This window comes from Ananas comosus, linkage group 8 (assembly GCF_001540865.1).
Source record: "Ananas comosus cultivar F153 linkage group 8, ASM154086v1, whole genome shotgun sequence".
In the NCBI taxonomy this organism is placed as follows: domain Eukaryota; kingdom Viridiplantae; phylum Streptophyta; class Magnoliopsida; order Poales; family Bromeliaceae; genus Ananas; species Ananas comosus.
The window spans coordinates 12,514,854-12,538,204 of NC_033628.1; the positions used below are offsets into that span (position 1 = coordinate 12,514,854).

A 23,351-nucleotide genomic window follows, 5' to 3' on the forward strand; every position below is an offset into this window, starting at 1 on the left:
ACAATAGACGTTTCCAGTTCTATGTACGTAGAGTGTCGATTGCTGAAGATCTGTGAATTCCGCTCTTTCCAAAATTCCCAACAAGCTCCAAAAATTTGAAAATTTTTCTATGATAAATAAAGCCACTCACCACCGCATATAAAAATACAAGTAGTATTATATTAAAATTCTTAAACTGATGATAGTAAAGATTAAACACTCTAGTTGTTTCATCATCATCTAGAGTCTGATACGTATTACATTTGTTGCAAATTCGATTAGTTTATAATTTATTTAATTATTTCTTTTATATTCTAAGCTATATTAAAATTAATCGAATTAAATTGATAATTGAATTAAATTGATATGAATCATCCAATTTAGGCATAACACCACCTAAAATGAATTGAACCGGATTAAGAATTTAGTCTATTTATTTATATATAGCCTATTTAGGTTTCACAAGTTGTTTTCAATTTTTTAAAATTTAAAGAGAGCTAAACACATTCTTACCTTATTTTCGTATAACTTTAGTACCACGTACCAAATTGAAAGCTTCAACTATGTGGAGGGGCTTAAGTGCAAAGTACACAATTATAAATAAATTAATTAATAGCGACAACGCCGAAGAGCCCAAGATGAGGCGAGCGAGCCCAAAAACCACCGCACCCATATAGCGCCGCCTCAGAGGTGAGGACACTCCCCGCCCAGTCCCAGCCCTCGGTGCGGTGGGACGCGGGCCCCAACCTTCATCGCCCTACGCACTTACTCTCTCTCATGCGCACGCGCTAGCGGTGCGCGCTCCGTAAGCTAAGCCGCTACGGCCTACCCCACACACCCCACCCCAGGCGGTGCCCTCACCGCCCCCCCCCCACCCTCACTACCCGACAAATTATAATGCCTCCTTCCACCTCTCCTCCTCTCCTCCCCCCCTCTCTCTCCTCCTCTCTCCTCTCAACCACCACCACTCCTCCTCCTGTGGGAACCTAACCCTACCCTAACCCTAGCCGCTCTCGCCTCTCTTCCCTGGCGTTCCCCTTCTCCCCTCCATCAAAAGAAGACCCCCGTGGATCCCCCTCCTCTCCCTCCCTCCGCCCCCGCCGCCTCCGCCCGCGGCGGCGGCGGCGGCCGCTGGCGACTGCGTCGTCACCCTCCCGATCGCTCCCCCTCCCCCATCCTCCTCCCGCGCCCCGATCCCCTACCCCGGCTCTTCCGTCGCGGCGGCCGCCGCCGCCGCGGCGCGGCGGCGGCGGCGGGTCGGCTCCGCTTCCTCGGCCTCCTCATCCCGCCGGCTCCCGCCGCGTGCTGGACGCATGAGGAGACGGTCGCGCTGATCGAGGCTACCGCGACAAGTGGCTACGCCTCCGCCGCGGGAACCTGCGCGCCGCCGATTGGCAGGAGGTGGCCGACGCCGTGAACTCCCGGTGCGCCGACCTCCCCACGGCGACGACCAAGTCCGCCGTGCAGTGCCGCCACAAGGTCGAGAAGCTCCGGAAGCGCTTCCGCGCGGAGCGCCTCCGCGCCGCCAAGCTCGATCCGGCCTCCCCGGCCTCCTCTTCCTGGCCCTACTTCCGCATCCTCCACTCCATGGACCTCTCCGGCCCTAACCCTACCCCGTCCCCTTCCCACCCTTCCCCGTCCCACGTACGCCCTCCCCCCTCCCCCACGCCATCCTCCTCCGACGACGAAGAGGCCGCCGCGCGCCGCCGCAACAGCTCCAACACCCGGAGCCTCCACCGCCTCATGTCCAACGGCGGCGCCACCCCCAGCCCCGCGGCCGTGGGCGGCGGGATCAGCGGCCTCCGCTTCACGATCCCCAAGGCCTCCCGCTCCAAGATCGTCGGATCTCGCCCGGGCCCGACCCCCAGCTCCCCGGCCTCCCGGTTCTTCAAGGGTTACGGCGCCGCCGCGGCGGCGGCGGCGGCGGCGCGGCCGGTTGCGGAGGAGATCCGGGAGAAGCGGGCGAAGATCCGGCGGGATGGGGAGGCCGACGCTGCGGTGAGGGAGATGGCCGGAGCCCTGAGGAAGCTCGGCGACAGGTTCTTGAGGATGGAGCAGATGAAGATGGAGATGGCGAGGGAGATTGAGAAGATGAGGATGGAGATGGAGCTCAAGCGAACGGAGATGGTGCTCGACTCGCAGAGGTGCCTCGTCGACGCCTTCGCCAAGAGGTTCTTCGGGAAGAAGAGGGCTAGGGTTCCCTCAGAGGACTAAAACGGTTTCGCTTCTCTCTCTCTCTCTCTCTCTCTCTCTCTCTCTCTAACTTATTTCCTTTTTCGTTCTCTCCTGTGTGGTTGATCTAAAAGTATAGGTTAGATTCCTGTAGGTGGAGGAGGAGGAGATGAATGCTAGTAGGGATGATGTTCTCTTTTAACCCTTTCTCTTCTTTTTTCCTTTCCTTTTTATGCATTTTGGGCTTCATCATAGTCGCATGTGAAGTTGTAGTTTCTTACTTCTCTCTCCCGTAGTCTTTGGTAAAGACTTTATGTACTTCTTTCTTCTAATCTGCGCTTGGTATTTCATTTCAGTGAAATTACTCTTGTCTTCTTTGCAAAAAATAGAAAGTTTCTCTGTAAGGTTTGGAATGTCGAGCTTCGTTTGATACTCTCTGATCTGAATTGCAATAGACTTTAGTGCTTAATGATTTTTTGTCTACTAAAGTAGGACGGCTTTGCTTGCTATTTGTATAGCACAATTAAAATTATTCTGGTTTTAATTTTTTGAGTAATAAATTGGTTGTGTTGAACCCCTATCATGTTGTTTTATACTTCATATTATGGATCTAGGTTCTTCCGCTTGTTGATGTAGGAAACTGAACTAATTAGCTTGTGAGGTAATGGGTTTGAAACTAAAGCAAATTAGGGAGTATATATCTATGATGAAGAATATCTTATTTTGATCTACCGGTGAATTTTTTTGTTGCATTATATCATCTTTGGTTCACTGCGATAACCGGCTTTGGTAAACTAATCCAATTCTTGCATCCGCAGATATGTTTCTGCTTCATATGTTGATGGCCTCCAATTTCACAACGAACTTGTATATAATCATGTTAGCTGCTGTTGGTATAGCATATTATCATGAATTGATGTATTGTGTAATTCCTCTCAACATCATTCCTCTCATATCTAACTCTGTCCGGCTTTCATATACTTGGCTTGATCAAATTTCTTAATCTGATTTATATTTGTTGGTTAATGAGGATATTTCTTGCCAAGATATAATTTTTTTTATTTTATTCAAGCATAAGTCTGGTTAAAAAATCAACCTAGATGCTTGCTTGAGACCCTGAGTTTAGCTATGTAGGACGAGTTGAACTGCAGGATAGCTTGTAGCTTAGAAGTTAGGATTTGAAGCAAGCTAGGAAATTGGATGAAATTTATTAGACTAACATTGGGTTGTGAGAATTGCCCCTGTACTTCTTGTGTTTGAAACTGTCTTTGTTATTTCGATTCAAATAGATGAAACCACAGAGCTAACCTCTTGAACTCAAGTTTGATTTTTTGCATTGGTTCTCAGAATGTCAAGCTGATGCACATTTAAGTGTAACAGACAAGATCATTACCTATTTCATATCATATGCTGAAAGTTTATGACAAATAATATAAGTCTCTAGATTTTGTGTATGTCGCTAACTTGTTTTTGTTAGTATTGAATTCCAAACGTGTGTCTGTCTCTTCTGGGCCAATCAGTTTTCATCTTCGAGTTGTGAATGTCCATATTATTATCTCAAACTGTCCCTGTTCTGTTCTCAACAGATGCTATATACTGCTTCAGAATATAGTGGTCAGTAATACACCTGTCCAGTAAGGCACAGTGGCGTGCGATGCTATTTTATGAATTCACTCTCTACTTGAGAACTCTCTCTCTCTCTCTCTCTCGATCTCTCGATCTCTCTCGATTATCAATGTGTTCTCCCCAAATTCCTTGTTATTTTGGATTGTTGAGCTAAGATGTGGAAGTCCAGTTCTTTGGCGTCTTTGTTGCATTCTACTTTATTAAACCTTCATCATTTGACTCGTCTTAGTAAAACATGCAGCTTGTAAATTCAGTCTTTGTTGTGCTAGTCCAAAACATTCTACTTAAGTACAGTTTTCCTATATGCATTCACCCCTGATACGATAATATCATCTCGTTTGTTTTGTTAGGACATTGTTATTGCTTTACTGGTAAACAGCTTACGGCATGGAGAATTATTTTGGATGAATCTAGTAAGTTCGACCGTGATTGATGGGCGGGCATTCAGGTTAAACCTGGATTCGAACCTATCTTGGTCAGGAGTACACTNTGGATGAATCTAGTAAGTTCGACCGTGATTGATGGGCGGGCATTCAGGTTAAACCTGGATTTGAACCTATCTTGGTCAGGAGTTCACTTATTACTCTTGCTAAGGAATAGTAAAACAGAAGTGGTGAACAAAACAGCTTGGAACTGTTATAACACAACAATGCTTCTCGAACTATCTTAAATTGATATTATATACTGTCTTTTATCGGGATTAGATTATCTGACTTTGAGCAGCTTAAATCATCTTGCGATCTGAATACAGAATTATTTCTAGGCGGGTGCTTGTTTTGATATCTAGGATGTTTTTGTTTTTTTGTTTTCCTTACTTTATATTGATATTTTCTGTTTAATATCTTAGCTCACTTGTAAAATAGTACAATGATTTTTAAATTTCAGAACCCGGAAGCGAAAGGTACTTAAAAACTGTTTTCCCATTCTGGTCTATGAGTTTTCAAAGCCCTAGGAATGTACTTTATTCAAGTCTACGACTTTTCAAAGGTGTATGTGCGGGTGTGGCCGTGTAAATTCTTCTTGATTTAAGCTGTTTTAGTATTTAAAATTTCTTTTCACTTAAAAGGAGCAAGGGCAGTAACAACTACTGAGGACCTTTGACCTGGGAGCAACAGATGGTACCTTTTCTACTGTGGACAACGCAACAATAACTATAGAGGGTTTCAATGTGAGGACCTATCAGGTAGGAGTCTACGACTCCACAGTACAATATTTCAATCGCAACTGTGCATTGCTTACAAGTTGTGGCGTGCAACGTTTTCCAAGTTGCGGTCACGAAGAGGGCCGACAGGTAGGAAATTAATTTTTTTTTCAAAAATCCCCCGAGAGGAAGAGAGCAAGCCATCTGCATAGTTTATTTATTTATTATTATTATTTTCTGTAATGAATAAGTTAGAAATGTAAAATAATTAGAATTTATTGGAGACTCTAAGTATCAATTATAGCCATTAGCGAACTGCGTTAGGTACGATCGAGCATTGCCAACAGTAATTGTTAGCGAAGAAAAGAGAGAGAACTGGCCATTTCCCTGTAGGCTGATAAATTGGGCCCGTGAAAAGGGCAAATTGCCATTCTAGGTTAAAAACGACAAAAGAAAGATCAGACTCGGCCGAACAACAAACACCTCGAACTAATTGGGCCAAGATACCTCAGCCCAATCTACACAAGGGTAGATATTCATTCAGTCCACCATTCCCTCTATCGGGTTGTAGGCCGACCACCTAGACGGGCCGTAGAAGGTAACAATATGCCAATAGGCCAGATTCAATATGTACCGCATTCGCCCCATTTACATGACCGTTTAGGGCCACGTAGGTGGGCTTTTGATTAGCCAAGCACCACTTACCGATAAGTCCAGTTTTGGGTACCGTCTCATTCTGTTTGGGTTGCTTTATTATTACCGCATGCTTAACTATTTGCTATGCGAAAACAAACCTTTTTTAAGATAGTTAATGATTCTTCTTTCCCAACTCAATTTGTTTTTGCCAATCGAGTTGCTCGTGATGGGTCGGTCGGATGTGTCCTTTAGCTCAAAGTGTATGTAAGACGGGAAATACAATTACCTGAGAGAGTTGGTGCCAAAAAAGAAAGGGTACATGCAAATTAAAAGCCAAACAGATGTAGGCAAAAGCCACATAAAGGCTGTTTAGGGGAAAACTCGTTACAGCAGATACAGGGGCAAAATCATCTTGAGCTAAAAAAGAATTTCAAATATTGCGAACATAAAAAGTTGAATGACAATGAAAAGTATTACCTCAACAATAAAATCAGAGTGCTCGACGAACTACTGGACGAATATTTTACACCAATCGTAATCAGCTAAGGGGAAAAACACAGAGAGTTGATGATTTTCCCGTTTACAGGCAATTAGTTACTGCTTCGCATATAAGTATTTCTATCTATCAGAAAATAATATGAGCAATTTCGATATCTTACCTTTGGCTTTGGAGGAAAGCCCTCCACCTCGGGAAATTTATCAGCACCCAAGTCATTGAAAGGTTTGAAAGATGAAATTTCGCAGGTGAAACTATAGCATGGTTGGGCACTTGGCGTCGAGAAACTCTTTCAGCGTCCGAGCCGCTTTTTGACCCCCCATTAATTCCGCTAGTCTCTCAACAGGAAGGAGCGCCAGCTCAGCCAAGTTCTTGCAATTGTCCATCAACGCCCTATAATTTGAATCTGTCACCCCTGGTAGACGCCTCAGGAACTCGATCGCCGACGTGTTGTAGTTCTCAGCTCTGATACATCGTACATCAAGTAACCAAATGATAATATGTTTAGTTAAAGGCGCATCAACACTATCACATGTGTAACCTTATTTACTTAGCCCTGTTCGTAGCAGATAGATTTTCTTCCATTATAGGTCAACTTCACAGCAAAAATGGCACCGGTAAAATATTTTTAAGAAAACACATGCAAGTAATTAGCGAGGAGATTAAGGGGGTAAATATTACACAACATTTCTGCCTAACTCAAACCAGAAGCACATAATTTATAGAAATGGCATTCAATGAAGCAACCTATGCTCCTCACCTTACGTCATTTTCGACAATGCCATCTTCGGATGGCACACCTACTCTCATGGCCTTGGTCTCGTCAGGCTCGTCCTGGTTCGCCTTGAGGGATGCGAATATCTCTGCCGTCGCATGCACGCTACGAGACCAGACAAGGCGCAATCGAGGAAAATGAAGAACAAGCAATGAGAGCTTTGAAATTATGTTTGTTGGTGAAACATCATCGCCAATCTCATTGGCAGACTGCAAGAAGCAGTGAGCAAGTTAGTCCACCATAAAGTTCAGAAGCAGTAAAATTTTGATTTTAATATTATTGCATCCGTAGTAAGAAAACAAATGAAACTGTACATCATAGCATTTAAGTGCGACAAAATAGCGGTCTTCTTTGTTTCAAAACTATAACATGGAAGAGCCAGAGATTAATACTATTAATACTAAAAGTACCTTTTGATGCAGTTCCATAATAATTATCATTGTTGGACAGAATAAATCAAGCAGAATAACAATTTGAAGATGGAGTAAATGAAGTAGAGCGAAAATAATAGGGCATAAAGTTTACTGACTCATGTAATGCATAAATAATAATGCGTTAAGCAAATATAGTCTGGCTCATGTAAATGAGCTTTCACCACACCCAATCCCTGAGAGCTATAACACAATTTCGTATTCATAATTACTTCTAAGCTACACTAGGAAAAACACACGCATAGTGTTAAACATACTAAATAATCTGGTAAAGTAATGCATAAAGAACCAAACCAGTGATTGTTGGCATCATGTAAGGCTAAGAAATGTCCCGAACGTTGGCCCTTAAATTGGATAAAGTGAATCGGTACATTTCAGAAGTCATGACAGATATAGAATTAATCTTCAAAATAAAGAACACAAACATACACGAGATTCGACAGTCTGCAGAAACACCATACTTCAAGGAAAAGCTATTAAAATACCTGAAAGGAGAAGCTCTTATCCTGAGAGAATTCTATGAGAAGCACTGGTATCCTATAATACCGAATCATTGTTTCAACCTGATTATAGAGACGGCCTGAGGCAAAGCTTTGGAACAAGTCGCCAATACTTTTGCGTTCAACACAAATCAAAGGTGAAAGAACATAATCCCCAACTTCCAGAGTTACGGGTATTATTCGCATGCCTTTCTGGTGGAGAACATTAGGGAGACTGCTCATGAACTCCCTCATATCCACTATAACCTGAAATTCAGTAAGCTTGTCCGCAATTCAACCCAGAAACAGGATCATTTCTGGTATGTAAAATCTATGAATAGCCCCCTACAATACCATTATTGCAACTCCCTCCCGGGAAACTTTAATGACTGAACTCCTCATGGTATTTGAGGGGGGAAAAGAAAAACTGATATCCATTGATTTTTGCTACAAATAACCTTTTTAACCATGTTTTACATGAACTGAAACAAATTTTGCATAGGAACAAGGGGTAATGTGGTCATTTTACAAGAAAAATGAGAATTTTTTGACAGTTAGGGTTGGAATAGGAATATATAAGAAAGTTCAAGGACTACAGTTTTCAAACAAAAGATCCAGGGACCAAGTTGCAACGTATGAATATGTCAAATAGTACATTGATTATCCATACATTTTAACCTTCTAGCTACCTTCCTCCAAAAGTAGATCATGGATGCTTAAAACTACCTGCATTTCTTTTTCTAATGGCTTCCTTCCACCAGCCTTTCTTGTTGCCGAGTTTGGTAAGTTAATTGACTGTACCTCATTGCTAGCACTTGGTCCGATGCATCGACCATTCTGAAGTGTTAAGAAATGCAAGATAGCATTCAGTTTTGTTTGATAACCAAGAATAAATGCTTCAACCATTTTAGTTCATTGATAAGAAGAGAAGATAGTAAATACTATTACATTATGCAGACAATATTGTGTCCTGAGTCATAGTACAATCAAAATAAAAAGCTATCAAAGATAAGTAGCAATTTGAGTACTAGATGAGACGAGTTTTTACTTGTTTCTTTCAAGTTAATCAAATTGCCACAACTGAAACTCAGGACGGTATGAAGGAAAGAAATTGGTGTCCTTAAAAGGAGGTTCAGATCAAAAAAAAAAAAAAGAAGTCTGGATGATGGAAAATCATGGCAACAAATTAACCGCAAAATAAAAAATATTAAAACTTGCTGATTCAGGTAATATATCATTAGCTCATAAATTCCTCATCTGAAAAGCATACTTTTTCAGTAGTACAAACTTTAATGGCCTATAAGAAATTGACAAGAATTCAAACAAATGTATGATAATGACGGAGCCAGATTACCCGGTTTACTTACTTTTATCTTTATATATTTGTGAATGCCTTAATATTTAGTAGTATATTTTCTGTTTTCTAAACCCAATATAGGTTCTACTACCTCTAAGGAAAACGTACACCAGATGAAGGAATTAATGGAGAATATATTTTTGCAAACTGTACATACTAAAAATGATTTACAAAATCAAGCATATAAACAAAATTTAACAAGATATTAATTCATCTCCACTGCTAGGGGAAACTAAAGATTTTGCCAAAAAAAGGAAGTTGCTGGGACAGATTTTTCTCATTATCATACTACAAGCAACACAACAGAAAGACGTTTGGATACATCGATGAAATAAATATCCTTGATATATAAGTTTATGTATAGACCCCCAAGAATTTTCAAAGTCCTTTCAAAGTGAGAGAATCATAACCTGCATGATTAGGACAGACATTTTATGCACAAATCAAGAAAGTAAATATCAAGAACATAAATATTCCAAGAGGAACTTTCAAAACAGTATAAGTGCTTAATGATGCCCACATCTAAATTAATGCCAGCTATTAATCTTCATTTTATGGCATTCACATTTCAATACCTTGTAGTGTAGATCAATAATGGTTTATGTACATGAAAAAAAACAAAAGAGAAGAGAAGAACCTGATCCACAGGTATCATCATTAGGGACTTCTGTCTAATTAAAGATTCAAATGCGCCATTTTCCCTACGTATGCTAGCCTCAAACTTTTGCACCTCAGTGGAATCTTCATAAAATAGAAAATAAACTTTCAGCTTCTTTGTTGGATTCTCAGCCTTGTATATTTCAATTTCTCTAACGAAGGTCATATCTGGATGATAGGCGATAATTACAGATGGCTTCAATACATTAAATATATGTTGATCACTGTCCAAAGCATAAAATTGCACTGGGGGCAGCGGCTTAAGATCCATGAGATCCTCCAAACCAGACTCATGAGAAGTCCCTTCAAGTGGTCTGTCACTATTGCTGGGAGGACCTTCAGTTTCTGCACTAATTGGTTGGATTTTATCATTTTCCGCACTCTTTTTTCTTTTATTTCCAGGAGCTTGTACATTGGTAATGGCTTTTCTTGACTTCCCTTTTCCTCTCCCTGTTCCTCTTCCTTTTCCAACCTTTCTTCTAGAGTTGATTTTAGGATTATCTCCAACCTCAATTTCTTCTTTGGCTAAATTGCTTATCTCTGAAGCTGCAGCTAGTAGGGCATCGTTCTCCAGCTTGCTGATGCTGCTAGGTTGAGCATTCTCACTAGATCCACTGGCAATCATTCCATCAAGTACACCAAATCCTTTAGGTTCCTGAGATTTTTTCCTGTTACGTTTTCGCAATCCATGCAATTCAGCTTTGCCAAGCAAATATTTCCCCCACTCTTCGCGCATAACCTACCATAGAACAATTAACAGTATTAAACCATAATGCAGAGTATTAGCCCATATCTAATAAAAAAAAAAATAGTATCAGAATTTAGACATCGTATCCAAATCTTGACTTCCCATAGTGCTACACATGTATACCATGAACTCGAGCCTAAAACATAAATTTTGACCCTAAGATTTGATGAGTTGTAAGTAAATAGGATAGGTCTTTTTATATCATAATGAAGAATAGAGTACTTTGAGAAAGGCACGAAGAAGATAATGGAAAAAATGTAATGGATGGTGGCAATGAATGACTACTAAAGCTGAAAATCAACAGACGAATGTCCCAAGGTGATTGTAAGGTGGCACCTGATGTTGCCCTTTTGAGATGCACTCTTCCAACTGCAAGCATGATCGTTCATCTTTACAAGCCACCAAAACAATGTCACTACTATCACTTGCGGCTTCAGGCATAGGCTGTCCTGTTGATTGCTTTTCCTTCCTCCGTTCTTCTTCTATCTCTTCTAGCAACTCCTGCATAGAGTTACCATCTATTAATAGAATCTAAAATAAGATCAGACTTCTGTCTTCAAATAGAGTAACATCCTAGTTCTTTAACAAATGATGCAGATGGTGTAGGATGCGCGTCGTCTCACAATGTTATTATTTTATTAGTATGGCACAAGAAATACACACTATTTATCATTAAATTGTAGCTAGAAGATAACTCTCTCTCTCTCTCTCTCTCTCTCTCTCTCTCTCTCTCTCTACCCTCAAAGGAAGCCAATCTGAAGATGCCCAACACTAAGTCTCCTTCTGAACCATTTATCAACTAAGATAAACGTGTGACGCAGCTGAATACCTAATAGACAGATGGAACTCACTCACTTACCATTTACCAACTAAGATAAAAGAGTGACCAAGCTAAATACCTAATAAAGAGATGGAACTCACTTACTCACACGCAACACTTTCCATTTAGGTGCTTCTTCCAGAACTTCCTCCAACACAATACCACCACTGGCATCTATCTTCCTATCACCTGCCTTACTAGAAGAAGCTTCCTTTTCTGAATACAGAGGTAATAAAGATACAAAAAATGCATGAACGTTGTTAGGCAAAAATAATAATAATAATAATAATAATAATGAATTAGATAAATTCCCTATGCTCTGCGACTGCACATTTATTTATAAGAACATTATTAACAAAAGAGCAAAGGATAAAGTAGTGTGTTAGAAGTTCCTAACCAATTTCTTTCTCCTTCTCATCGTTAATCATCCTCCTCTTCTTCCCCGGGGTGGTCTTATTATCCGTACTGATTTTCATGTCATCTGCTCTCACCACCTGATAAACCCGTTTCTTTGCAAGCTCGAATATCTTATGGCTCGAATCAGCAAAGATCCAAACAGACCGAACTCCTTCAGACACTCTAAGTGTATCTAAATACTTTAAGTACGTCACAGCATCATACCTAATAATCACCCAAAAGTAAATACATGAACTTAAAATAAAGAAACGAGAAACTCCTACAGTAGCAAATTCCTCCAAAAGTTTCCAAGCACATTGTTTAATCAAATATAGTAACCGATCGATCCATCCTTCGTTAGTTATTCAGTTCATGACCAATTTTTGGAAAGCAAGAGAGGGGAAACAAGATTTTACCTCACAAGGTAATCAAGCAACTTTCTTAGGGTTTTGAGATCGCTCACGAGCTGCTTCGTCTTCTTCCCAATAGTGTGCCAGATGGGATCGAGCTGCCTCCTGACGATCTCATCAAAGGACTTGAAGAGCCCCTTCTCAACGGTGAGATCCTCCACATCGACCTTGTTCGTCCTCCTCAGCTCCTTGAGACAAGCGTCCATGGCCTCAAGCACCGCCGATTGGATCCCCTTCATGGCGGGGCTCATCGGAACCCTAATATCTACAACCTCCGGGGGTTCCTTCTCGAGGTCAGCGGAGACGAGGACGTGGAATCGGGGCCAGAGGTGGAGGCGGCGGACGAAGAGGCACTTCATGACGCGCTCGGCCTTGGCGAACCCGGAGACCATGGCGTGGGGGCGATCGGAGAAGGCGAGGACGGGGATCAAGGGGGAGTTGGGCTGGGCGCGGAGGAGGCGGGCGATGAAGGCCTCGGTGGATGTGTCGGAGAGGCGGTGGGCGTTGAGGATGAGGAGGGAGGCCACGGCGGAGGGGACGCAGCGGGAGGTGAGGAGGTCGGCGACGAGGATGCGGGGGGTGACGAAGAGGGCGGCGCCGCTGGAGTATAGGGCGGCGCGGTGGTGGGAGGGGAGGTCGCCGGGGACGTCGGAGGGGAGATTAGGGTTAGGGTTTTGGAGGAGGAGGAGGCAGCGGGAGATGGAGGATTTTTGGGAGTCGGAGGCGGAGAGGATGAGGAGGGAGCCACGGGAGGGGTGGTGGAGGAGGAGGAGGGAGGCGACGAGGGAGGAGAGGGGGAGGCCCGAGGAGAGCACCACCAAGCCCCCGTTCGGGTCCTCCATGAGATCCGACACGATTTGCTCCTCGAAAGGTAACATACTGCCCCCCTCCCCACCTCCACGACTCGCGTTCTTCGTAAAGTGTATTAACGGCTATATATTTATATATATATATATATATATAATAATAATGGGACGCGCGACTTGGTATGGGACCCGCGCGCTCGGTTATCGAAATGGGCTCCTGGGCTGAGTTTAATGGGCCGGTGCTGGGCCCACGTGATCAATATGGCCCAGGCCGGTACCAGAAGGCCAATTTTTAAAATAAAAAATAGAAAAGGACGGAAACAAATTGGATCAGCTCATAACATAGTTGCGCCGCCCAATCCGGTTTAATATTGATAATATTCTTCTGCGGACCGTCATTTAGCACAAGCGATAAAGAATTTGATAGTTGTTGATAGCCAAGGTTTTCAATTTGAAGGCTAGTTGTTGGTGGCAAATATTTACAAGGAAAGAAAAGTTTACAGAGGTGCATATATTCACTAGGTAGATTCATATAAAGATATGCTAATATGAGTGCCTTATGCATGGATACTGTACTAATAGTCTAATAGTGTTTAAAGTTAGTTTAGGTTAAATGCATAAAAGAAACATAACATCATGAACTAACAGGAGCGAGTATTTGTCTGATAATGTGAGAAAGATGGCAAGAACAAAACGAATAAACGAATTCTTGTTCCTTTCCATTGCTCATTTCTTTCTTTACAAAGTTTCTGCCGAGCTGTCTATGTGTTTCTCCTACAATAAGTATAATTCCTTCAATCTCTGTATACACTATCCATCTGATTTGAAACCCCAATTAAATTAGACAAAAATAGGGAGCGAAACAAAAAAAATCAGTAAATCAGGAAATAAAAGAAGAAAGAGAAATTGGAGCATCTAAGACTCGTGAAAGCTAGATTTTGTGCCCTTTGTGATGCGTTTGATCTTGATATTGATAGGCTTTTTGAGCACCGACACATTAAAACTTTTCCATATATCAGGCTTGGTTGGAAGGCTTGCTATTTTCTCCGCAATCTCCATGCTTTTGGGTAAAACCGAACCAAAGACAGTGTATGCTTTTCTCCACTCATAGTGGTTTGCCAAGCTGATGAAGAATTCAGGGCCTGAACCAACCCATGCGACCGACCCTCTCTTTATAGTTGGGCATGCTTCCGTAGGTATGTTCTTGAATGGGATCCCTTCACCTTCAAGTGTTCCTTGGAGCAATGCATAAGGAGGCCCAAAAGAAGCCTATCAAACAAACATGAGAATTACAAACAAGAGGAACAGATGAATAATCTTAGTAGAATAACATTGAGAACATTCCAGCTGACTTGTGTATACAACATGTCTAAAGTAAGTATCACTTATATATCAACCAATGCAACAAAAAAGAAAAAAAGAATTGCATAGCCCACAGTAGGTTTAGCAGCACAGGTCAAAATTGGTTAGGACCAATCATGGTAGAACATTCTCCAATTTAAGGATCCATTTTCGGAGCATTGGCATTGTCACATTGTCCAATGTACACACTTTTAAGAGTATTCTAGACAAGCAGTAGGTTTTCCGTTAATAAGTTGATGGATTCCTGGTACAGCTGCCAATTTCTTCACAAATTCTAAAGAGGAAGCCATTAAAATATTGGGACATTTTCTAGGCCTCAGTTTTTGGGTTCAACTTCAACTTCGGAGTTCAGAGTTCATCAACCGATCACTTTAGACATCATAATTCCTACTTTTCCAACTGAAAATAAAACTACTCCATGGGTGAAACTATGAGGATTGACTCCAAAATGTGATACTAGTTCTAGATCATTTTCCAGGTATAAGCTTGTAAAAGGGGAAAAAAAATGTTTTCCTAGTCCTACCTACCAAGACAATCTTACGAACTTCTCGGCACCAACAAGTTTATTTTGGCTTAAATGATGTTTGTGTAAAGTATCAAGTTTCAAACAAAATATGGTCATCAGTTTGTGCCTTCTGTATCTACTGAAATCAACAATAATAAAGCAAACATTGTGAAACGTACTTTGCATAAGCACATCGATTTTTCTTTCTTCAAAGATAATAATATACAATAAATAATAAAGGACTCCAGCAGTCACTAAAAGAAAGTATCAGCCACAAGCACAAAAATAAAAAAAAAAATGAAAAAGAAAAACATCTTACATCTGCAATGTGAAAACCATTCAGATCCCAAGAATTTCCTCGATCTTCGGCACGGTAAATTTGACAGCCAGCAGAATGGCGTGATTGCAAGAGCTCAGAAATATAAGAGACAGAACGTGGCGCACAAGCAGGGAGAAGCTGAATAACAAGATGTTTCATAGAATCAGCAAATTATACAATGTATCAATTTTCTGAGAGCATGGACATGCTCGTTTACGTTAGTACAAAAAAAAAATGGATCACCGGAACATCTAATATATCTTCTAACATTAGACAATAATGGCTTCCTTTCTCTCAAAAATAACATTAGACAATAATGAAACATACAAAACTTACTTTGACATGAAGTGTTCCATAGTCTGTCTCAAGCCCAATTATGCCCTACAAGAAACAATAGAAACATCAGACAATGAACCCTAGGCCAGTAGATTCTTTAGACCAAACATTGAAGGGTAAAATCTCGTAAAAACATTGATGTTCTGCTAAAACATCATTGAGCCCAAAAATGGGACAATTGTGGGCGTAGGCTACTTGTTTTTCTTCAGAATAAGAAGCCAATGGGAGAAAAGATGTCGTCGTCGTATCTACATCTCAACCTTTTCCAGGATTTGTACCACCTTTACGACTGGACTACATGATAGATACCAGAGTGAATAATATAACAGATCCAAAAATGAAGAACATGAAACCTCTTTACTGCTACTAACAAGACAAACCAACATTATATTACCTCTCCTTCCCCGAAAATAAGCCCTGAAGTCCACATAACATTCTCCCCGATGGCTGCTACTGCAGGAAACAGCACATCCTCCTGCTTCTTTAACCAGCACTGGTAACACACAAAAACATGAATAAGGAATTCACATACTTCATCAACATCAACGTTCTTCAACATTAGCTAACTACCAGATTAAAAACCAATTATCACGGCAAAAGCATTTTGGCTACAAATTAACAGTGTTTTGGCTGTAATTAAGCACAGGCAAATATAATTGACCAAATATTATGTAGACATGTTATAACAATCATCAATCTTACATAATGCAGAATTTATAAACAACATAATGAACATTTAAATAGAGAGTGTTAACAATTCCATCAAAATCAAAATAAGCTACAGAAAATTTTCTGCAGATACTGTATTACCTCATTAACCTAATTAGCCAAAACCCTGAACATGCAAATAGAATTATACCTCGCCGAATCGATCCCCGCAACGCGCCCGATCGCCACAGAACACCCACGAATTGCAGAGACACGGCCGATCCGACGACGCCGCGGGGCACATCGCCTCGCAAGCGCGGCAACACCCCCTCGCCGAATCAAACCGGTGATCCGAGCCCCACTTCACCGCCGCACCCCACAGCTCCAAACCCTCGATCCCCCTACAACACTTCCCCACCTCCTCCTCCTCCTCCTCCTCCTTGGCCCCCTCCTTGGCCCCCCGACCCGAATCAACGACGGAGGACGAGGAATCGCCTCTCCGGGGCCTCATCGCCGCCGAGAGGCCAATGTAAGCGACGGAGCAGAAGACGAAGACCATGAATAGGAGGACCCAGAGGGATCTGCGGGCGCCATTGGCCTCGCTTTGCCTCCGAGCCATGCGAAGAGATTAGGGATTTGGAAGGGAGGGAGAGAGTGTGGTTTCGCTTCGTTTTCGTTTGGATCATTCGCCAAGGGGTTCTTCTTTGGGCTTGTATCGTAACAACCGAGAGAGAGAGAGAGAGAGAGAGAGAGAGAGAGAGAGAGAGACGTTGACTACGGAGGAGTTGTGGAAGTGGAGGAGATAGCCATTTAACAATGGCGGAGGGGACCTGGCGTGATGCGTGTGATGGTGCGACAGCGAAAGCGTCACGGTGTAACGGTCGTCGTATCACGGTTGACACGTGGCCGCTGTACGTGTGGGCCCCACATGTCGGTCGTCAGAGGAATATTAAGCTCGCTATCCCAGGAAAAGAGTGCACGGACCACCTCGGATGGAAAAGGTTAGGCCCGCAGGTAAGGTACGTTATCCGGCGCAGCACAAATTGAATTGGCTCTCTATTACGACGACACGTGGCATTTTGAGATTAGTGAACATAGTGGGCCGAGGCCGGTTTGTGGGCCTGTACATTTTTAGATAACACAATATATATAGTACGTATTTAATCTTGCTTTTAGATTCACATGAGCTTGATTGTCCTATAGAAGTGATCTTGCTAAACACAGAAAATGCATTTTAGTAATAAAAGAATTTGGAAAAGGCACCAAGTCTACTATGATCTATCCACCAAAACAATTATCTCTGTACATAAACAAATATTTGAACCACTGAGAAATCTTAAACAATGCACATACTTGACCATCTCTGGCACTGCAAGCAGAGCAGATGTATATCTGCAAGTTTCATCTGCACTAGAAACTGCCCAAAAGTGTATCTACGAAGAAGCACGCACCGCTTTTCAACTGCAGCCAAAGCAAAAAAACTTCAAATTGAAGCTTCCAGCCTTTAGGGTCCGAAAGCTCACTTGAACTTCTTTACACAGCCAAAGATCCGAACTTATTTGTTCGTCAAACATAATACTGCCCATCAGATTAGAAATGTTCCCAAATTAATGTTTGATAAGTCCAAACTACAAGGAAATAGCCCGGGACATTCATCAATACAGGTATATGACAGTTTCGCTCCATAATATATTAATATGTACATGCGCAGCTCTTAATATAATACTGATCCACCAACATTGATGTGATACAGCTTTCATTAGTACAGATATTAAATCCTTAGTAGCTTCTTATTACTTGATTAAAACAACATATGGTAACATTGTATCCCCTCATAGTATATGTTAAAATTATCGAGTTAAATAGGTGTGAAGAATTCACTACTGCTGTCAACTTCCTCAGCTTCTGCTTCAGCATCAGCTTCTACATCCTCAGCATCAGCCAATCCAGAAGAAGATTGATCAGCTGCTTTAGAACCATCTGCAGGTTTCTTCGCCTCTTGTATTATGCGCATTATTTCGTCGACGCTTTGAGTAGATTGATTGTTTTCTGTAGAGTTATAATTTGTCTTCTCACCTTCTGCTATTTCCTTTGGCAGGTTCTTTAGAAACCAAGGGTACTTCTTTATCTCTGGAAGCGTAATTCTCTTGGAGGCAACATATAAGCATTTTAGTAGCTTCTTTAGTAAGTTGAATAAGGGGAGAGTACTTAAAGATACTGGAGCATACCTTTGATGGGCTGGCAACAAATATTCGAGAGAGAAGTTGGCGGCAATCTGAAGATACTCGCACGTAATCCGGGATGGAGTATTGAACATTTAATATTCGCTGTCAGATGTAAAGTTTTAGGACTGTAGTAATCTAAAAGTATGAAGAGTAAAACAAAAGGGATTGATTGCAATTTACTCTTTACCAATATTTCAATAAAGCAACATAGTTTCAATTTTAACAAGCATCTGCAGATTGTCCCGGAAACAATTGAGTCCTGTTAGTCTACCATCTGAAGAAACAATATCACGCCAGCATTCATTATTTGAGTTTGCCAGCAGGGCTGATTTTGAAAAATTGCCAGGTCGGCGAATTCTAGAAATGATGCCGACGTATCATCTTTTCCCGTTGGACTAAAGAAAGACTTAATTGTCGCAAGGGACAAACTCTACGGCTTAAATTGTTAAAACTGAAACTGAGGATGTAATTAGATTTGCAAAATTACAAGGACTAAATTTGAAACTAACCCTACGAGAAAAGAGAACTTCAAGGAATAACAGGAAAGAGAATGTACACTAATTGTCTTCCGAAAGTTTTTAGGATCCTCCGGGTCCTCAAATGGGTATGAGCCAACCAACATCACATACAATGTAACACCGCAGGACCAAACATCTGCAATCTGAATAAAGAAAACTCACATTACCTTTTTCGGCAATATTAAGCAAAATTGTGATCCTTCAAACTCTTAAGTCAGAAAAAAATGGAGCAAAACAAGTTAACAAGAAAACAGTGGTGAATATAGAATTTTAAAACTTAATATTGGCTCCAATAGTTTAAATTATAAGACTGAATGTTCTATCAGAAAAGAATCCAAGTTAAGAGAGCTAGCACAAAGCACAAGATTCAAACGGTAAGGCTTTGGTAAACACAAAACTGGATGCTAAACTGATATGAAAAAATTAAGAAGACTTAAGAATGTTTCAGTGCAATAATCGATAATTTTATACACGAATAAGGTATGTAAGGGTAGACTAATTTCGCTCTATTTTTTCAACAGCCATATGTGGTATTCGTTCCAGACTTCCAGTGCCACAGATGAAGATCATCCATACAGAGAAGTATTTGCAAGCATTGAATTCACTAACCACCATAAGTTTCTTTCTAAATGATTTCTTGACAAATAATTTAATCCCATATTAAATGCCCAAAGCATACTCGAGTCAGAAGAAAAGAGCACAGATATTTCATGAAATGAATTCTTATTTCCTCGATCCAAGTGAACACAATAAAAGTTTGTCAATGGTAAGATGATTCAGTTCAGGTGGAAGAAACCAGGAAGTAAGGACGATAAGACTAACTTTAGGAGCAATAACAGATACGATGGGCCTTTAGCATTTGTCAACTTGCTGTTCTACTAGAGACTAGAGCTTACCGTACCTAAATGCAACTTTAGTTTCATAACCAGTCTACAAATATCCAAAAGAAGCAAATTATATGAGATGGAAGAATTATAGAGAAGAGCTTACTTTGCCATCATACTCCTTTCGCGATAGAACTTCTGGTGCTATGTATGCTGGAGTGCCAACCGTCGATTTTGGTTGAGAGTGCAATAGAGCAGACTTCATTCCCCATACAAATCTCATTCAGTTCCAATAAGATTATAATATGCACTGAAAACTTACAGAACCACGAGCAACTTAATACCTTTGAGTAACCAAAGTCGCATATCTTAACGCATGGCGTGGGACTTCCATCCAAGAGAGTATTCTCAAGTTTAAGATCACGGTGACAAATTTCCTACATTGATAATTTGATAAAAGTAAAGAATAAACTACATTTTTTTCATACTTTTATTACTTTTTCTTAAATGTTGATTGGTTTGGGAATATACCATGGAATGACAGTAGCTAACTCCAGATATCAGCTGCTGGAAGAAATATCTTGCCTGCCAAAGATATAACAAGTCAAAGGAACGGATAACAATTTATAAGCAAGAGATTAGAACCCATTCGGCATTACTTATGTTTTCTAATTTGTTTTTCCGCAGCTTCTATATGTTTAAAGGCACTTAGAGATGATTCTCTGCGGTTTTGCTGTTGCCAGAGATTTATTGGTTGTGCTCGGCAATAACGAAACTGAGTATAGTCATCACAAGGTGTCTTTCGTTTATAAATAGTAGCTGGGAAAAAGATATATATATAGAAAAAATAATGTAAATAAATCCCAAATATGCACTCCAATCATTAGTTTACTAACTAAAAAGAAGCATCGATCGAATAGTAACTAGACGACCTCATCCTCACTAAACCTTCCAGCATTGCAGATTCTCTCAAAGAGCTCACCACCAGCTGCATATTCCATGACAATGGCCAAGTGAGTTGGCGTTAGCAAGACCTGAAAATATTCCTTTTATTAAGAACATTAATAGTAAAAAATTTGACAAGGTCGGAATTATGAGAAACAGCCCTGCATATAAGTTGATTTGCCTGGAGAAATAGTAGCTTTGTAGTTTCTCTTGTTAATATTCCTGAAAACACTTATCTAACATGTAGGATCCTTAGTATTCCACTAATTCTAAGGCCAATATTTCAATATATATGGTGAAATTGTGCTGCAAAGATGTCACATCTACTTAACACAGAATGCGAAATCGATTAAGATGTTATACCTGCTAAAAGATAAATCAAGGAGCTTGCAAAATATATCCAAACTTGGACTCTTACCTCCTTAAATCGGATGATGTTGGGATGCTTCAAGGACCGATGATTAATGATTTCTCTCTGCACATTCTCATCAATCTGAACCAACAAATCAAACTTCAAGGACAGTGTAAAAACCACATTGCCGTATATAAAGAAATAGTGAAAAAAAAACAATCAATGGACTCTAGAGCTTCTACAAAAATATTAACAGATCGGAGCTACTATTCGAAGAAAAATTACTAACTCTTTCATTTCAGCCTTTTGCCACAGGAAAAGTAACAAAATTTTTGTTTTGCCAAAACAACTTCCCAAATTTAAAAAACTGCTCCAGAAGCTAAGCCAAAACAACCACTAAGGCTTCGTTTGGGATTGCAGGGAGATTGCGTTACGCACGGTGAGAAAGTACGTTGAAAAATATCCTGTTTGTTTCCGTACGTAATATTGCGTTCCGCATATCGCGATGAGTCGGTTACGATATAATTTTCTGCGGTCCACCGGAGAACGCAGAAGCATGTCCCTATATATTTTTTTATCATTTCCATTTTATCTAATAGTCTTAGATAGATCTCAATACCAAACTAAGCCTAAATCAAATACTTGAGTAATACGACGCTTATAAATTCACTTATATGTTCTTAGATTTAGCTACAAAATATCAATTAGAAACAAAACCCATCTACCAAATTATCTTCTTAGGTGTAAAAATCTCGAATTTAAAACCAGATAACACACTTGAGCAACAAAAATTGGACCTTTTACATCCGCAATACACGAAAAAAACATACCTTTTTCCCCCTCTCGATGTATTTAACAGCGACGAGCTCCTTGGTTTTCTTATCCCGCCCCAACCTCGCCACTCCAAAGTTCCCAGCGCCCAACTCCTTCAATGGCTCGTACCTCTCCTCCATCTCTCCACAAAACCCAAAAAGCCCAACACTATAACCAAATCAAAAGGAGCTCCTTTTCGTACGGATTACGAAGCCCAACACTATACTATCTCACGATCTTTCTCGCTCTATTTCATTTCCTTAGCGTCAGAGCGAGTTAGAGAGAGAATGGACTTAGAGCGCAAGTCAAGTTAGAGAAAGAGAGAGGACGCGAGAGAGAGAGAGAGAGAGAGAGAGAGAGGAGGAGGAGGGTTTTATAAGCGAGGAAGAAGACAATGCGTAGGCGCAGCGAAAGCGAGCCACGCGTTGCGGGGGTGGGAGGCGAGTTGGGTTACATTTATTATCTTTAATAAATTTTCACTTACACCTCTCAACTGTGACCAATTACGAATGAGGATCCTAAATTTTGTTTTTTTCTTTTTTTTAACTAAAAACTTTTTTTTTGAAGTTTGATTGTATTCCTATAAGTCTAAAGTTTGATTGTATTCCTATAAGTCTATACCCGAACTTAGATACACTATTTTTTTTATCTAAATAGTCATGAGCGTGAGCCATTTCAAAAAGCTGTTTTATTACACGTAGTTATAATTATATTATAATCAAAATAATATATAAATCTAAATAAAATATTTGATTTGATGTATTTAATTTAACTATTTAAGTTGGAACTGTATGAGAAGATTCAACTGGAGCAAATACTGCACAGATAAAATAATAAAAATTTATAAGTACACTTTTTAATTATATACAACTGAACAAACTATTCATAGTTATAACTCTTTCTATTATATCAAAGTAAATAAAATATATGTAATTATAAATATTATATTTATAAAAGTAGATTTTATTGGCTTAATTAGACTAGCATTCTGTCTTATGACGGGAGCCCATATGGGCCAAGTCATATTCGAAATGACGTGAGATTGGGTTTGGTCAAGTTATATTCGAAGTGGCGTGAAGCTGGTTGGGCCGAATCATAATCGAAATCTGTAGGCACTGTATCGTACACTTTAAGTGAATTGATTGTATATTTCTAACAACTCGAAATTGTGAGATTAATGATTAGTGTCAACGATCCGACAGATCTGTGATCTTGTAGATGGCAATCCAAACACTAACTAGTGGAGGAAGCTGGAAATCGTTAAAAAAAAAAATTTGCTGAAGTTGGTTTAAAAAATAATAATAATAATAATAATAAATAAACTTCTATTGCAAATTTTTGTATAGTTTAGGGAGTACATACACAAATTTACCTTTTTGAATTCTTTTGTCACTATCCGTAAGAAGTCGCTTTCGGTGATGCCGAATTCGGCGCACCTAATTGCGACCACGCTGACTCACCCGAGTCCGTTACTTGTGCTCCGTCCAGTGTAACGGTTACATGTCACGTATTAGTGACTGACATGTGGCCCCCACGTTCTCATAAGCACGAAATGTAACCGTTGCACTGAGGAGC

General features: G+C 40.5%; 3 protein-coding genes and 1 pseudogene across 4 annotated transcripts; 1 reads left to right on the top strand and 3 right to left on the bottom strand.

Moving 5' to 3' along the window:
* LOC109714674 lies at positions 1,209 to 2,634 on the top strand (annotated as a pseudogene).
* On the bottom strand, positions 5,949 to 13,027 carry LOC109713948 (DNA repair endonuclease UVH1). 2 transcript variants are annotated; one of them, XM_020238263.1, is made up of 9 exons: positions 12,130 to 13,027; positions 11,715 to 11,938; positions 11,427 to 11,533; positions 10,834 to 10,998; positions 9,730 to 10,488; positions 8,462 to 8,572; positions 7,742 to 8,002; positions 6,811 to 7,034; positions 5,949 to 6,515 (listed from the first exon to the last, which is right to left on the bottom strand). In XM_020238263.1, exons 1-9 carry the CDS (start codon positions 12,999 to 13,001, stop codon positions 6,305 to 6,307), a joined length of 2,934 nt encoding a protein of 977 aa, XP_020093852.1. In that variant the 5' UTR covers positions 13,002 to 13,027; the 3' UTR covers positions 5,949 to 6,304. The 2 variants fall into 2 exon arrangements, 1 of the variants encoding a protein (XP_020093852.1); XR_002217219.1 differs by lacking the exons at positions 5,949 to 6,515; positions 6,811 to 7,034; positions 7,742 to 8,002 and adding an exon at positions 9,415 to 9,502 and having other exon boundaries at positions 8,460 to 8,572.
* LOC109713843 lies at positions 13,628 to 16,896 on the bottom strand. The gene is made up of 5 exons (XM_020238078.1): positions 16,311 to 16,896; positions 15,846 to 15,944; positions 15,452 to 15,496; positions 15,116 to 15,253; positions 13,628 to 14,198 (listed from the first exon to the last, which is right to left on the bottom strand). The coding sequence occupies exons 1-5, from the start codon at positions 16,716 to 16,718 to the stop codon at positions 13,845 to 13,847; spliced, it is 1,044 nt and encodes a 347-aa protein (XP_020093667.1). The 5' UTR covers positions 16,719 to 16,896; the 3' UTR covers positions 13,628 to 13,844.
* Positions 17,688 to 22,161, bottom strand: LOC109713844 (serine/threonine-protein kinase SAPK3-like). Its single transcript, XM_020238080.1, has 9 exons — positions 21,794 to 22,161; positions 21,030 to 21,104; positions 20,599 to 20,700; positions 20,198 to 20,251; positions 20,011 to 20,103; positions 19,833 to 19,925; positions 18,881 to 18,985; positions 18,328 to 18,426; positions 17,688 to 18,245 (listed from the first exon to the last, which is right to left on the bottom strand). The coding sequence occupies exons 1-9, from the start codon at positions 21,914 to 21,916 to the stop codon at positions 17,958 to 17,960; spliced, it is 1,032 nt and encodes a 343-aa protein (XP_020093669.1). The 5' UTR covers positions 21,917 to 22,161; the 3' UTR covers positions 17,688 to 17,957.

What these genes read in the sequence shown, in the direction of transcription:
- LOC109713948 (XM_020238263.1), bottom strand. Translation starts at nt 13,001, where the DNA reads ATGTTACCTTTCGAGGAGCAAATCGTGTCGGATCTCATGGAGGACCCG. An exon ending in TCTCAAAAGGGCAACATCAG is followed by an intron (nt 10,489 to 10,833) that starts GTGCCACCTTAC and finishes GTTCTATGGTAG; the next exon opens with GTTATGCGCGAAGAGTGGGG. An exon ending in ATAAGAGCTTCTCCTTTCAG is followed by an intron (nt 7,035 to 7,741) that starts GTATTTTAATAG and finishes TGCTTCTTGCAG; the next exon opens with TCTGCCAATGAGATTGGCGA.
- LOC109713844 (XM_020238080.1), bottom strand. Translation starts at nt 21,916, where the DNA reads ATGGAGGAGAGGTACGAGCCATTGAAGGAGTTGGGCGCTGGGAACTTT. An exon ending in TTAGCTACTGTCATTCCATG is followed by an intron (nt 20,104 to 20,197) that starts GTATATTCCCAA and finishes TTATCAATGTAG; the next exon opens with GAAATTTGTCACCGTGATCT. An exon ending in GAAAGGAGTATGATGGCAAA is followed by an intron (nt 18,986 to 19,832) that starts GTAAGCTCTTCT and finishes TTCTTTATTCAG; the next exon opens with ATTGCAGATGTTTGGTCCTG.
- LOC109713843 (XM_020238078.1), bottom strand. Translation starts at nt 16,718, where the DNA reads ATGGCTCGGAGGCAAAGCGAGGCCAATGGCGCCCGCAGATCCCTCTGG. An exon ending in GCGGGGATCGATTCGGCGAG is followed by an intron (nt 15,945 to 16,310) that starts GTATAATTCTAT and finishes GTGTGTTACCAG; the next exon opens with TGCTGGTTAAAGAAGCAGGA. An exon ending in TTATTTTCGGGGAAGGAGAG is followed by an intron (nt 15,497 to 15,845) that starts GTAATATAATGT and finishes TGTTTCTTGTAG; the next exon opens with GGCATAATTGGGCTTGAGAC.